Source organism: Magnolia sinica, chromosome 12 (genome assembly GCF_029962835.1).
Source record: "Magnolia sinica isolate HGM2019 chromosome 12, MsV1, whole genome shotgun sequence".
Classification (NCBI taxonomy): Eukaryota; Viridiplantae; Streptophyta; class Magnoliopsida; order Magnoliales; family Magnoliaceae; genus Magnolia; species Magnolia sinica.
The window spans coordinates 46,127,440-46,143,724 of record NC_080584.1 but is presented as its reverse complement, the minus strand read 5'-3'; the positions used below and the strand labels follow the sequence as shown (position 1 = coordinate 46,143,724).

At 40.1% G+C, this 16,285-nt stretch overlaps 2 protein-coding genes across 2 annotated transcripts; one reads left to right on the top strand and one right to left on the bottom strand.

Annotated features, from left to right (window-relative positions):
• Nucleotides 1-6,610: 6,610 nt before the first annotated feature.
• Nucleotides 6,611-15,199, bottom strand: LOC131221304 (columbamine O-methyltransferase-like). Its single transcript, XM_058216514.1, has 2 exons — nt 14,396-15,199; nt 6,611-7,321 (listed from the first exon to the last, which is right to left on the bottom strand). The coding sequence occupies exons 1-2, from the start codon at nt 15,182-15,184 to the stop codon at nt 7,031-7,033; spliced, it is 1,080 nt and encodes a 359-aa protein (XP_058072497.1). The 5' UTR covers nt 15,185-15,199; the 3' UTR covers nt 6,611-7,030.
• On the top strand, nt 9,113-9,608 carry LOC131221305 (large ribosomal subunit protein eL31-like). Its single transcript, XM_058216515.1, has one exon. It carries the CDS (start codon nt 9,193-9,195, stop codon nt 9,556-9,558), a length of 366 nt encoding a protein of 121 aa, XP_058072498.1. The 5' UTR covers nt 9,113-9,192; the 3' UTR covers nt 9,559-9,608.
• Nucleotides 15,200-16,285: the final 1,086 nt, after the last annotated feature.

Genomic DNA, 16,285 nt, shown 5'->3' with positions numbered 1-16,285 from the left:
GTTTGCGACGCCCTATTTCAGGAACAGTTTAGAACCGTTCCTAAGTTTTTGCAACACCTTATTTACCCACGGTTTAAACCGTTTCTAAATGATTTAAGGAACTGTTTTAAACTACTCCTAAAGAGGAATTTTGGTGTAGTGTCACCATATCCGTGATTATATCTGATCTTTCATAACGATGCTAGGTACGTTGCCTCATAAATAGGCATGTTGATCATGGTCACTTGGCATGCAATGATTCATTCCCCTAAAGGCATGCGTAAGGGTCTATGCCATTATATTAATAACAGAATGTGTAATGCCGAAGAAAAAATCAATTCAAGATTTCTTTGAGTACGAGTACGTCTTCCGTGTGTGTGAAATACGTATTAATGATCATACTCATTCTTAGTAAATTTCTGACTCAACATGAAAGAATCAAACTTTTTATACCACTGCTTAGATGACTGTTTCAAGCTTTACAACGACCTCTTTAACTTGCAAACCTTGTTCTCTGTCCCTTATACTTTGTAGCCTTATGGTTGCTTCATGAAGATCTATTCTTCCAATTCCCGATGCAGGAATGCAGTCTTCACGTCCATCTGTTCTAGCTCAAGATCGTATTAAGTATCTAGTGGCAACACGAATCTGATAGACACTTGCTTTATAACTGGTGCAAATATATCTTTGAATTCCACACCTTCTTTTTGAGTATAATCCTTCACTACCAACCTTGCTTTGTATTTAGCTATCATGTTTCTTCTGGAATATACACTTGTATCTTATTTCTTTTTGGCCCACTAGAGGCTTCACTAGCTCCTATATGTTGTTCTTATACAAAGAGTTCATTTTATCGTCCATTCTCACTTTTCACTTTTCTGCATCAGGCTTATCAAGAGTCTCTTAAATAGTAGACGAGGCCCCTCTCATCTGTAATGAGGGTATGTGCGATATTAGAGTCATTCCTGTATCTTACCTGTAACCTGCGATTCCACAGGAGATTTCTTCTAGGTGGCTGCTCGACCTCTTCTTGTACCTCTGTCTGCGCATCTGTCTCACCCTGAGTATCACTCGTGTCAATATAAACGTCAACGACTAACCTTTCTGGTTCTTTTTTCTCTTTTTGATTATTCTTGTGGAATAGGGAGCCTTCGTCGAATTTAACATCTCTGCTAATAACGACTTTACGTGTGACTCGGTCATATAGCCTGTATCCCCTTACACCACCACCATAGCCAACAAAGATATACTTTTTGACCATTTGATCTAACCTATCTCTCTTAACTGATGGTACATAAGAGTAAGCCTCACAACTAAATATACGCAATCTTAAGTAGTCTACTTTTTTACCACTCCATATTTCATTTAGAATCTTGCAATCAATCACCGTGGAAGGGGAACGATTCACCAAATAGCAATCTGTATTAACAACCTCAGTCCATAGGTCCTTGCCCAACACAACATTACTAATCATGCATTTGACCCTCTCTAAGAGAGTTTGATTTATCTGCTTAGCCACACCATTTTGATTGGGTGTGTGGCACACTGTGTCGTGCCTTATAATCCCTCCATTCTTACAAAATTGATTAAATTCAGTAAAAGTAAATTCACCATCATTGTCAGTCCTTAAAACTTTCACCTTTCACCATGTTTGTTTTTCCACCATGGTCTTCGATTGTTTGAAGTTGGTGAAAACTTCGGATTTATGTTTTATGAAATAAATCCAAACTTTTCAGGAGTAGTAGTCAATAAATGTTACAAACCATGATGACCTTACAATGAAAATCACGGGCGACGACCCCCATATGTGAAAATGCACATAGTCAAGGACTCATTTACATACATGTTTTCTAGATTTAAAAGATAACTTAAATTGTTTACCATATATACAATATTCGTATGTGTGTGTGTGTATCAAGACTTTTAAAACTAGGAATTAAGCATCGGTCAGAAAGTACCTTCATGCTCCGCTCGCTCATGTGTCCCATACGTGCATGGCAGATACGTCTAGACGTAGAATCTACTACTGCAGGTGCAACTCCACCTGTTGAAGTACTTTCGATCAACCTGTAAAGGTTACCATGCCTCTGTGCTCTTATAACTGTGAGCGCCCCTTTAGAAACCTTAAGGATACCAATGAAACCGGTGAACTTGCACCTAATCGCCTCGAGTGCATTGAGAGATATCAAACTCTTCTTCATATCAAAAATTTGCCTTACCTCAGTCAAGGTACACTCCATCCCATCAAACATCTTGATGCTAACAGTACCAACAACGACGACATTATAGGCATTGTCATTGCCTATAAATACCTGTCCACCATCGCATTCTCTGTACCCGGCTAAAATATATATTTCAATGAGCTTATTACAATCATTATGTCAAACATTACATACATACACTAATTAGGGATATTAAATTTTATTTAGTAAATAAATTCAAAACCTTTTAAATTACTATGAATAGTACTTTTGGAGAGCGTTGAGAATATAACCGCAGCATAGCAGTCCGTCTTCTTGTTGTTCAATTCTGACAGCGATCTGTTCTAGAGTGTTATTGTTGATTGCTCCTAGCAGAGGTTGAAGATTGGACAGGCAATGAGAAGAAACTTCAACTTATCTTGACATCTTGTGAAGTTTGTACCATCAAATCAGTCTAGTCTGATTAGATCTTGGTTCATCATTTCGACAGATGCAAGACTTTCTATATCTATAATCAAGCTTTAAGAATGTTGGAGAAATTATATTGAAAAATTCAAAATAAAAAATAGTGAAAGTAACACGAGGCTGGATCATGTATGAATACGTTGTCCTTAAAACTTGATTCAACCCCTTCTCGATTGAAATTGAGATTGCTGATAAGGTTACAGGCGAATTGCTTCCATGATAAGACAAGCCTTCCTGTTTTGATCTTGTGTACAACAATCACGAAGGGATCTACTCAGGAACTCGGTTAACGCAATTCGTAAATTTAACAGATTTGTTGTGTGGTCGAACTTAGTAACTCAAACAATGTTTGAAATACTCACCAATTTCTTAAAAAGAAAAATGTTTAGAGATATCAGATTAGATCCTGATTGAATCTGTTGGACTTGGATGATTCTGGACCTGGATGGTCCAGTTTATATAGCATTTGAGGTGTGAACCATTGATAGGTGGTCATCAATAGTTTAGAACATTTATGAAATGTTTCTAACTTTTGGCAGTAATTTTTGAACATTTCATACCATTGGATCAATGATCTGACCATTGGATCATCAAGGCCTGTCTATTTTTGGACCATTTTTTGCTATAATTGACGATTTTCGATCCATTGATTCGAATGTTTCTAGTAGCCTATAAAACCTAGACAATTTAACACTTCTCGCACCGCGATCCCACCGTCTTGTGACGGTTTGCACAAGGTCGCGAGGGACACTTTATGACATGATGTGCAGTGCAAAGTGCGTCATCTACCACCACTACAGTCACACTGTTCACACCCTCGCCCATGCTCATACCCGAGTGCAAGCCCCCACACACGCACATGCCATGCATAGCACTGGAACACACAAATCAAGCATATTATCCTCTATTTCTCCAAGTAATTATTAAGTGTGGACCGTTAATTGAGATCAAGTTCGTTTTGGATACTCGTTAGGAGAATTTTCAAAATAGGTCAATATAAATTTCGGATCACCAAGAAAATCATATACCCTAGCTCTATTCGATGACCCTGACATAATGGATGAATTAGATTTAAAGAAAGATCGTCAGAAAAGGAAAAATTGGAGAAACCCAATCCAAGTGGGATGGGAAACACACCCCTCTCATACACCTACTCCTTTATAAAAGGAGTGTGCGTCCCCTCTCCACTCACATGTCCATACCCCCTACGTCCAAGGAGGAGAGAGAGAAAGAGAGAGAAAAACAAAGAGAGGGAGAAAGAGAAAGAAAAAGAAAAAGAAAAAGAGAGAGAAAGAGAAAGAGAAGCCTAGACGCCCACTTTATTCTCCATATGTATGGTGTTTTCCTCTTGCTCAAGCGATGTCGTGATTTATGTGGAAGCTTTTCATGTAGAAGCTTTCCTATATGGATATCTACCTAGGGTTTAGATCTAATGCTAAAGTGAGGGATTCATTTAAGTTTGCATTAATTTAAGTTGATATGAGTTATCTTTCCTTTTATCTGTTCTCATGTTACTATAATTCTCTCTATGCAATTGTTTAATTTACCATCAACAATTATTTACCCTTTAGGTTATATTATGATGTTAATTACAAGTGATCTTCACTATTTTTACGTGGGGCGATGGATACAAGCCTTGCCCCTGCCTTTACCAATTTATTGAGTTAACCTTTGCTACTCTCCTTTTATTGAGTTAGCCATTGCCACTCTCATCTTTGTTGAGTTAGCTATTTTTACTCTTCTCTTTATTGAGTTGGTCATTACCACTCTCTTTTTTGTTGGGTTGGCCATTGCCACTCTCCTCTTTGTTGAGTTAGCTATTTTTACTCTTCTCTTTATTGAGTTGGTCATTGTCACTCTCTTCCTTGTTGGGTTGGCCATTGCCACTCTCCCCTTTATTAAGTTAGCCATTACTACTTTCCTTTTCATTTTGTTAGCCTTGTGTTATCTACCTTTATGGCTTAGGCATGTGTCTTGGTATTTTAAAACCCCCATGATTCAATTTATATTCTCTTTGATGTAAGTGATGTGTTGAAGGTATCACAACTAATGATTCAATTAGTATGTCATAGACATAATGCACTTCGGGTAGAGACCCTCTTGGTCGACATATAATTCCATGGGTTTGGGTAGTGATGCACAAATCGATATAAGTAATTCACAATGCATGTTACATCACTTTCGGGATTGGATGTTGTAAATAGTCACTCCATGAACAAATCGTGTTACGTAATTCATTCGACTCATGTGTTGTGCTGTCTCGAGGTATTCACGTAAATCCATGGTAGCGTTGGATATACCGACGAATCTCCATAGTGTGAGAATGCAGGGGTAGCTAGGTTTTCTATAAATTGTATTTCACATTGTAATGATCACTACGTATGATGAGCCGCACACACTTTGCTAGGCATACATCTTATGTAGGTTATTTGCGCATACTGACACATCTCGTAGTAGTGGAGTACGTGATGTATTAGAACCCTTACATTACTTTTATTAATCTCTTGAATTATTGTTAATCTTAAATGACAACCATCAATATGAGTAGGGCATTGACCCTCTCCAACCGTATAGATGATGCAGGTGATGTACAGAGTGAAGATCTAGATGAGCATCTCCCTATGGAATATTATATTGAAAGAATAAGAAAGTTTTATGATTTAATTTTATATTTCCGTTGTAAACTTGATAATGTAATAAGCTCTCATTGAGAGAAAATTTGATAATTTGTCGAATTCTTTTACTCTAACAAAATAATAAATACAGTTGATTTTATTCTCATGAATAGTTACCTTCATAAATATAACTAGATGTGATCTAAATGAAAAAAAATTATGGTGCGATTTTTAAATCATCAAATTTATTCAATTATTAATACCCAGTTTTCTCGAGTATGAGTATAAAATCTGGCTGCGAAAATTTGGGATGTTACAATATGTATTGGCTACCTCTTTGTTCATTTGGAGTTAGCTTAAACTCTAAGGTATGTTTAAGTATCTTTCCTGCATTCTTTTGCATTCGTTACTTATATACTTGCAACGACCCAATCAACTCTTCAATGGATAATTTTTCCAAGTCCTTTGATTCTTTGATTATCGCAATCACGTGATCAAACCAACAAACTTGTTTGTGAGAGATCGCAATCCTTTTTCCATGACATGTATGTCTTCAACCTTTTCACCATTTCTTTTCAAATTGTTAGTAATAACAAGTAGACGTGAGAAGTAGTCAGAGATACTTTCACCTACCTTCATGTGTGCCGCTTCGAACTTGACTCTTAGTGTTTGAAGGCGAACCTGCTTCACTCGATCAACACCTTTGAAGTGGTGCTAAGGGTATCCCAAGTTTGCTTGCTTGATGTTGCTTCGGTAATCTTTTCAAAGGTTGATTCATCTAACCTTTGATAGAGGAGGAACAAAGCCTTGTTGTCTCTCTTCCTTTGATTTTTTAGAGCGGTCTTTTTCTAATTGGTGAAAGAGACTTCTTCCTCCATAATGGGTTCTACATACCCATCGGTGATGATCTCCCATAGATCTTACGATCTGAACATTGCCTTCATTTGGATGCACCAATTTTCATAGTTGTCTTTTGACAACTTAGGAACCTGCGGTTGGATTGTGGTGGCCATCTTTACACAAACAAGCTTTATGGGTTAGACGAATTAGCTTTACAAAGCCTTAAGAAGACGTAGACAATTTTTTTGAAGAAGGAAGGGCTGATTTTTTTTTAGAAGGAAAGGAGAGGGATGGAATAGAAATCTGATTTTTTAAAATAGATTTTTCTGAAAAGAAAAAAAAACTTTATGTTCTTGGCTGAAAATTGCTGCAACTTCAACTAGAAAAAATGGCTTTAATACCAGTTTGTTGGCTGTACAAGTTAGATTTTATTTGCTTCAAGAGGAAATTACTGGCTTTACAAAGCCTTTAGACAACTCAAAAAAGAACTAATTCTTTAGAAGGAAGGAAGAGAGAACAAAACAGAACTTATTTTCTTTATTTTTTTGGATTGTTTTACTGCTGCTTGCTTCATTCTTGCTTCTCGCATCAACCGGATACACAAGGTGCCCTTTTATAGGCATTTGAGTGAAAGGTGAAAAGACAAAAATACCCCTACTAGGAGCTTCCAACATTAAATATTTCTAAAAATTGCACAAGGTTTTTCATCTTCCAAAACACCTCTATGGGAACTGTTGCTGTGCATTAGAAGATCAATAGTCACCAGCTGTTGCTGGAAAATGGGTTTTGGTTTGCAACTCCAATAAGTAGAATCCCATGTCAATATAAAAAAAAAAAAAAAAACGTAAAATGATTTTTTCGTACCTTTCTTATTACAATGGAAAAAACCTCTGTATTTAAACGGAAGATTGATCACCACGGAGGAAAAGTTCAAGGATAAATCTCAATGATGGATTCCATGGCCTCCATGTATGTTATCTTATAACTACTAAAACCAGTGCTTTCGATGAGTTTATTCCATTCCTCCTTAGTTCTTTCCTTCCCTCCAATGAGCAGCATCATCATCTCCATGCAAAGCCTAGCACCAACAAGTCCATCCGTCGCGTCTGTGTCCAAAACAATGTCCACCAAGATCACTTTTCCTCCCTTGCTAGGGATCGCTTCTTTGCATTTCCTTAGAATCTTGATACAATCCTCATCATTCCAGTCATGCAAGATAGACTGCAATTGCCCAGTTAAATAATTACGGGAAAGCACGAAAATGTGAAGTCAATCTTTCAAATTTTCATAAATATCCTTCTAATATTAGTGCATACCATGCCACTCATGGCATTACGTGGAAATCGTGTCCCACCATAATTTTGCTGTCGGATGCAATGGGTCCCAAATCCTCTACAACACCTCAGAATCTCCTCTTACATGTGTAAAATTCATTCCATCCAGCAGGTTCCATCCTCAACTCCAGGATGGGGATTAAAAATCAGCCCCATCCATAGCTCTCGTGGGCTAGACAATAAAGAACAATGAGGATGGAATGCCACCATTAGGTTTGTTTGTGGCGCCACCATAGCATATATATTTCATTAAACCCAGGTGTGACTCACTAGGAAGAAGTGAAGATACAACAATCAGCCTGATAATAAAAATAAAAAATCAAGAAGGCCACACTAGCTGAACTTAAAAGTTTCAGGGGCATTTCACATTGTTCTTGTCGATGCGGCTCATAGGAGTTTTTTGCTGGGCTGATCCTGTGTATGTACAGTTAAAATAAGGGTTCTGGTGTGGTTCAATCCATGGCTAAGGGCCAGATTAGAGTCTGTTTCAACACTGAGGTCATGGGTTCGTGTGCCCATAAGGTGGGTAAGCATGCATGCGTCTGAGTATGTGGGTGTGCATGTGTGTGTATAAAAGAAAAGGGGTTCTCACCTGATAGATGAACGGATCTAAATATACAACATGGTGGGTCCCACATGGATTGTGTGTTTTACGCAGATGTGTAAAACGAGCCCAGTCCTGTGTAATGGTACATGTGACGTCTGGGCACATATAGTGTATTATAAAAAGAAAATGTGTGTGCACTAATATCATCACTATTAGACCAGAGGTTTTCTAGAATACACACCAACGTTTTGCAAGTGGATACATCTGGTTACCTGCTGGATCTAGCTAAGATCTATTTAGTGATCCAAAACTGTTTATATGATGGGACTGACTTTTGGATGGATGATGTCCAAGAACTGAAATATTTAAATCCTTTGATTGTAAAAGGTTAATAGGCCTGTGAATGTATTCACTGGAGAAGAATCAAACAAATGAAGGGTTAAAATATTCAAAACTAAGAGTGTCTAGGTTTTGCATGTACCTCATCTAAGCTGAGGCTCATCGAATAAACAGTATTGTATTGGTAAGTAAGAAATGACGCTAGATTGAAAGGCAAAAATCCCGATGTATCCTATAATAATAATACTTCAGAATGTATTGTAACAATCTCTTTGGTCATGTAGAATTGAATTTCATCGCTTTTGAGTTTTGTCGAGTTTAGCATGGTTTTCTTGAGTTTCGATCTAAGTCATGACTGGATCGAGCTTTTCCCAAAGTCTTGGTGAAATCCAATTGAGTCAAGTCAATTGGGCGAGTGGAGTTGAGTTTATTCGAGGTTTTTTTTTTGTTTTTTTTTATTTTATTTTTAAAGCTATGATTTGTAATGCTCCTAGTTGCACCAATCCATTAAACCAAACTGTTCATTGGGTCCGAGCAACATTTTATAGGCTACCCTGCAAATATCCCACCATTCAGAAAAAAAATATTAACCATTTGATTAATAACCTGTAATATGGACGATCAAGATCGTTTACACAAAAGTTGATCAAGTCAAAATTTTGATCCGTGTAAGGGCGAGTTATGGATTGCTTACTATTACAAAGAATCAGTTTTGTTAACCAATCACAACCATTCCATCCATGGTTTATAAAAGAGATGGCTATAGAAAATATGGCCAAACAAAAGATGATAGGATAATGTGATCGGTCTCTCACAGCCGAAACTTCGGGAACTAGGGTTTTGAGAGAGCGGGAGAGGGAATAGCTGCCAAGATGGTGGAGAAGACGGCCAAAGGGAGAAAGGAGGAGGTAGTGACAAGAGAATACACTATCAATCTCCACAGGCGTCTCCATGGATGCACCTTCAAGAAGATGGCTCCCAAAGCCACAAAAGAGATACAGAAATTTGCACAAAAGGCAATGGGGACAACCGATGTTAGGGTCGACGTGAAGCTAAACAAGCACATATGGAGCAGGGATATCCGGGGTGTGCCTAGACGTGTTTGCGTGCGCGTTGCTCGCAAGAGGAATGAAGAGGAAGATGCTAAGGAGGAGCTTTATTCGTTGGTCACTGTAGCAGAGGTCCCACCTGAAGGGCTCAAGGGATTGGGAACCAAGGTCATCGAAGAAGGATATTAGACTCAGTAAACTTCAGTTTTAAGAGGTACTTTTTTGATATTTATGTTTTGATTTTAAAAAAAAAAAAATTATCAATGCATTTTGGATGTATTCTGGATTTTGAGATTGCCCTTTGAAAGTTATGTTCGATCAGGAAAAAAAATAAAAAATAAAAAATAATAATAAAGGATAATGTGATTGGTGGTATTTTTGTACAGTTGTTCATTAAAGGCTTATTTGGTAAGGCTCTCATAAGTAGCTTTGCAAACTTATGGTAGTTAAACAGTTACTTTTTAAATTTCAAGTTAGTTTGGTAAACACCATTTCGAAAGTAACTTGAAACCTTAAAAATATTTCTAACTACCAGTAATTTTTTATTTTTATTTTTTAACTTTTTAATTTTCTACTTTCTCTACCTCTCTCTCCAAAAATGTAGTCTATGTCAAAAGTAGCTCTGCTTAATGGATGGCCCACACAATGGACCGTCCACAGTGGGCTCCACATGATAGGCAATGGACACTAAAGGTGGCGCTGTGGGCTCCACATGATGGGCAATGAACATTAAAGGTGGCGCTATGGGCTCCACATGATGGGCAATGAACATCAAAGGATTTTGGACGGAGCCCTCATTGCCAACGAAGTTCTCCACTCTTGTTATAAATCTAACTCTCAAGGGATATTCTGCAAGCTGGACGTTGCTAAAGCATATGATCATGTCGATTGGAATTTTCTTCTATACATGCTGACTCGTATGGGTTTTGGAATCAAATGGAGAAGATGGATTAAGGTCTGTATCAACTCTGCTCATTTCTCTATTATCCTAAATGGATCTCCAAAGGGTTTCTTTAAAAGCTCCAGAGGGCTTCGCCAAGGGGATCCCCTCTCCCCCTTTCTCTTCATAATCGTTGGAGAAGTGTTGTCCCAGATGCTGCTCAAAGGACAGACTCATGGTCTCCTACGTGGTATTACGATGCCAGGCTTGTCGAATCTCATTACCCATATTCAGTTTGCAAATGGCACACTTATTTTTTCCACTGCTTCTTTGGACTACATTAGTAACCTCCTTACTTTGAGCTATTTTGAAGCGGTGTCTGGTCTGAGGATCAACATGAGTAAATCAAAGATCCTAGGGATTAACGTGTCCCATTCGACATCCTTACTTTGCGCTGTTTTGAAGCGGTGTCAGGTTGATTCTTTTCTGAAATCTTTCGTTGGTCTCCCCCTGGCCGTTGGACCCCCTCCTAAGCATATGTGGGACAGAGTTGTCAGCAAGCTACACAAAAATCTATCGACGTGGAAATGCCGATATTTACCATTGGGTGGGCGTTTGACGTTGATCAAATCTGCCCTATCTAGTCTTCCTCTCTACTTTATGTCTCTGTTCGGATGCCCGGCCACAGTTAGGAAGATGATCGATAAAATTAGAAGGGACTTCCTCTGGTTCAAAAAGGAGAATCAAAGGAAATTTCACCTATTGGAGTGGAACGAAGTCTGCAAATTATTCAAGGAGCGAGGAGCCAATGTTAAAAATCTGAAAGTTATGAATGTTGCTTTGCTTGGGAAATGGGCTTGGAGATTCGCGACTGAAAAGGATGCGTTATGGACCTCGATCGTTAAAGGGAAATATGGCTCTTCTGCAGGCGGATGGTGGCCGAAAGATTCATCGTATTACAAGGCGTCACATATTTGGAGAGGCATCCTGGCTGCTAAAAATCCGGCGATTGAAAGCTGCAGCTATGTTCTTGGTAACGGCTCCTCTATCCGTTTCTGGAAAGATCTTTGGGTGGGGGAAAATCCGTTGATTGTCCAATTTCCTCACATTTATCGTCTTTCCCCAGACAAAGACATTTCGATCAACAGATGTTATTCCCCATCTTTGGCGCAAATTGTCTGGTCTATTAGATGCATCAGGAATCTGAAGGATGAAGAAATCGATGAATTTACTAATCTGCGTGACCTCATCTCTAAGTTTATACCTCTCTGCAATCAGCCTGATGAAGTTGGGTGGAAATTAGACAAATCTGGCTTATTCTCTGTAAAATCCCTGTATTCTTTCATCCTCCCCTTTGTGCCTTCTCCCGATCAAGTCAACCCTTTCATTTGGAAATATCTGGCTCCTCCAAAAGTCATTTGCTTTGGATGGCTCGCGGGTCATAATAGAATCCTCACAGTCGACAATTTGGCCAAACATGGTATGCAGATAGCAAATATATGTGTGTGCTGTATGTGGGAGGCTGAAACTGTCAACTATCTTCTGGTTCATTGTTCTTACTTCTCCCCGTTATGGACCGATATTTACCAGAGGTTCTCGATCTATTGGTGCAACCTCGAAGCAGCCGCTGATCTCCTTGCGGCTTGGCATGGGCCTAAGTTTGGGAAGCTCAAGTCCATCGTCTGGCGCATGGTTATCCTCGCCATTTGGTGGGCCATTTGGACCGAAAGGAACGACAGGCGCTTTAATGATAAGTCCTCCCTTGTTACTTCTGTGGGTGCTAGGGCTAAGAAGATGGTTATAGAATGGGCTGCTAATGTGAGGGATCTATCCAATTTTGATTTCAGCTTTTTAGGTTGCTAGGGTGTCGCTGCTATCTCAGCAGTTTTGCCTTTCTGTTCTCGCGTTGTTTTTTTTTATGTTCTCTTCCTCATGTATCCTTTTTTCCTTTAATGAATTTTTTGTTTTGTTGCCTTAAAACAAAATAATTTTTTTTTTTTAAAGGTGGGTTTCACATGATGGGCAATGAACATTAAAGGTGGGCCCCACATGATGGATATTTAACATTGATGGTGGGCCCACATGATGGATGACCCACATCAAGGTGAGCCCCACGTAATGGGCGGGTCACATCAAAGGTCGGCCCCTAATGATGAATTGCCCACATCCAAGGTAAGCCCTATATGATGGACGACCGGCATCCAAGGTGGGTCCCATACAATGAATGGTCCTCACCAAAGGTGGGCTCCACAAGATGAGCAATGGATAGTGAAGGTGGGCCCATGTGCTAGATGACCCACATCAAGGTGGGCCCAATGAATGGTCCACGTCAAAGGGCAACCCCTAATGATGAATGACCCGCATTCAAAGCGAGCCCCTCATGATGGAGGACCAACATTGAAGGTGGGGCCCACACAATGGATGGTCCACATCAAAGGTGGGCTCCACATGATAGGTGGTCAATATTGAAAGTGGGCCTCATAGGATGGACAATAACATTGATGGTGAACCCCACATGATAGATGACCAACATCAAGATGGGCCCAGCATGTGGATAGTCCACCTCAAATGTCGGCCGTTAATAATGAATGACCCACTTCCAAGGTGGACCCAACATGATGGACGACCCATAGCAAAGGTGGGGCCCACATGATGGATAGTCCACATTAGAGGTAGGCTCCACATGATGGGCAATGAATATTGAAGGTGGTCCCCACATAATGGACAATAACATTGATGGTGGGCCGACATGGTATATGACCTATATCAAGGTGGGCCATCAATCGGCCTCTAATGATGAATGACCTCCATTTAAGGCAGCCCCACACAATGCATGACCCACTACAAAGTTGGGCCTTGCATGATGGATGATCCATATTAAAGTGAGCCCTGCATGATGGACGCCTTACATCCAATGTCTGACATGATGGAAGACCCACATCCAAGGTGGGCCTCGCAAGTTGGATGGTCCATGTTGAAGGTAAGCCTCACACAATGGACTGTTCACATTGAAGATAGGGCCAAGTTGGGCCTAACATAATGAATGGTCCACGTCAAAGATAGGCCAGGGTGGGCCCAACATAATGAACGGTCTACATTAAAGGTTGGCCCCACATGATGGATGATGGATATTAAGGATGGACCAAAAAAACGCAAGGGATAAGTACTTATATGATGTTGGAAACCAAACATGCTTTTCTATATTTTTGGCTAATAAGTATGTTGTGTACCATACGTACATACATGTAAAATACGTGGAAACCAAGATAAGCTAACTGAGGTATAGGTTAGCTTGGGGGTCGTTGGGGAGGTAAATGGAATCCATTTTACATTTACTCTCACTTTTAAGTGTTAATGACTTAGTTGTCTTTGGATGGGAGTAAATGAAATGCATTAAAATCCAAATTTTTGTTTTGGATGGGAGTAAAAGGGAGGACTTGAAATGCATTGGAAACTTTTAATATATTCACGAGAACATATGTGATATCCCAAATCAGCTTTATTATCTCAAATTAGTGTACATATGTGGTATTTGATAGAATGATTATAATAAGCCCATTAAAATATATACTTCAGCCAAGAAGGAAAATTTTCCGAGCTTCAGGTGGGTTGCAAATGTAAGGATCATGAACAAGCAACTTACCAACGTATTTTAACTGTCCATTTAGATGTCAAACTATTTTAGTGATGTAGTTAGTAATTGATTTTTTTCGGAGTATCATTAGTGTGCCATGTGGACCGTGGATATGTGCATATGCACACCTTTATTTACTCTACGCACACCTTCGTTTACTCTTGTGGCTCTCGAGGGAACATAAAAAGGCATTTCACCCCATTTACTAAGGAAAATCTCCTCTTCCAATTTCAAATCAGCCCATTTACTCCCAATTCCATTTACATTCGTTTACTCTTATCTAAACTATCCCGACTTCTTTGATGGTCCAATCAGTCAATTGGACTATCCAACATGGTCATCCCAAGATGACTAGGTATCCTCCTTAGCTGTAGGAATTGTGCTACTGTGTATCGAAACTTTTTCTAAGGTTTCGTTCTATCCCAATGTTCGCCCATTGAAGTTCCTACACCAAGTTTTAGAGAGAGATAGAGAGAGAGAGAGAGAGAGAGAGAGAGAGAGAGAGAGATCACCTTCATAAACACAACATCGGCTTGAGGTATAGAGTCGAACATGTCCCCTTTCACGATGCTAACCATTGTTGGTGGCTCACTGATGGAATCCACAACATGGGCGAGCTCCAAAACTCTACACTTCACATGTGGGAAGGCCTTGGCAATGGCCCCTGCTACCTGGCCCGTGTTCCCCCCTACATCGACGAGCGTCCCCACCCCATCGAGCACGCGCGACTTCTCCATCCTCCTTACCACCTCCTCGATCACCAGGCTCGTGTGCCCCATCATGACTTTCACAAACTCGGCGTTACTATCCACATTCTCACCCACCCAATTCCACTTGTCCTTCTCGTGCTCGATCCCCAGAAACCGTTGAAGCAGCGACATGGGGCCCTTCAAGCTCTCACTTATATGCTGCATGAGCTGCATTGACTCAGGGCGGATCATGAACATCACGAACGGTGCAAGGCTCTTTTCTTGGCCTTGCACTAGGAGCTTCGACGCTGGCGTCAGTGCATACTTGTACTGACCGTTTTCTTCTACAACGCACAACAAGTTCATGTGGACCAAGTACCGGAGAATCCGGTACAAGCAATCTTTGTTTAGAGTAAGGATCGGAAGTGCGATTGCTATCTGATCGAAGGTTGTGGGCCCACCTTGATCATGGATCAAGTCAGGAAGGCCCAGTTGGATCATGCATCGAAGTGCAGCCGAATCGATGAATCCACGTATGTGCTTCCATAGCTGAACTTGGGCTGCGATTGCTTCGTCTCCAGCTAGTTTGGGCTCTTGCTTGCTCTCCTCCATTTTTGGTTGATCGGCTTAGGATTGAGTTTGACGAGATGAATGGCTAAGCCGACTCAAAGTGCAATCGTTAGGTTTTGGTTTTTGCATTGGACCGTCCATCTGATGAGAAGAATGTTAGATGTCCTGCAGTAGGATAAAAAAAACCGCGGTTGATAAGCGTTCTGGCCGGCGATTTGTCTTCTTCGAATGGAGGGTATCCACATTTGAAAGGAACGTGTGAGCATAGTCGACGGTTGATTCACTCAAGGGAGCGTGGGTAAGAACTAAGAAAGCGGATTGCGTCCTAACCCCGCCGGTCTCAGGAAACGGATTGGCTACTCCACCTGCGGGCCACACCATGATGTATATGTTTCATCCATTCTGTTCATCCATTTTTAGAGATCATTTTAGTGTCTGATCCCAAAAATGAGAGGGATATAAATCTCAGGTGGACCACACCACAGGAAAACAATAGTGATTGTATATCTACCATTAAAATCTTCATAAGGCCCACTGTACTGTTTATTTGGCATCCAATCTGTTATTTATGTCATACACACCCAGATGAAGGGAAGAAACAAAGATAAGCTTAATCCAAAACTTTTATGGCTTTCAAAAAGTTTTTAATGGTTGGCATTCATTCAACACTGTTTTCTACAATGTGGTCCACCTGATATTGGGATATACCTCATTTTTGGTCTCATACCATAAAATGATCTAGAAAAATATATGGATGGCAAGGATGAAACACATAAATCTTGATAGGTCCCACAGATTACCAAGCACCAGCCATTGGCTGGTGGAGGGGGAGTCCATTTCCCCGTTCTCTAGCTGGGGACGGGCAAGAGCTTCGAGGGGCCACCGTTATGTACGGGTTTTATACACACCGTCCATCCATTTTTCAATGGCATTTCAGATATAAGAACAAAATTTAGCAGATCCAAGACAGTAGACCACACAATGAGGATTAAGCTCTTACTGTTGAAAACTTATTGGAGGCTACAAAAGTTGTGGACCGAGTTAACATTTGTGTTTTCTCTTCATCCAAGTCCATGTAACCTTATGAATAGGTTGGATGGAAAATATAACTCAGTCGGTGCTGCCCTTATCGTACTAGCACTG

Excerpts from the sequence above, each read along its gene's own strand:
- LOC131221305 (XM_058216515.1), top strand. The coding sequence starts at position 9,193 with ATGGTGGAGAAGACGGCCAAAGGGAGAAAGGAGGAGGTAGTGACAAGA.
- LOC131221304 (XM_058216514.1), bottom strand. The coding sequence starts at position 15,184 with ATGGAGGAGAGCAAGCAAGAGCCCAAACTAGCTGGAGACGAAGCAATC. Across the intron at positions 7,322-14,395 it reads CCGATGTTGTGTTTATGAAG|TCTATCTTGCATGACTGGAA; the intron begins GTGATCTCTCTC and ends GGGCAATTGCAG.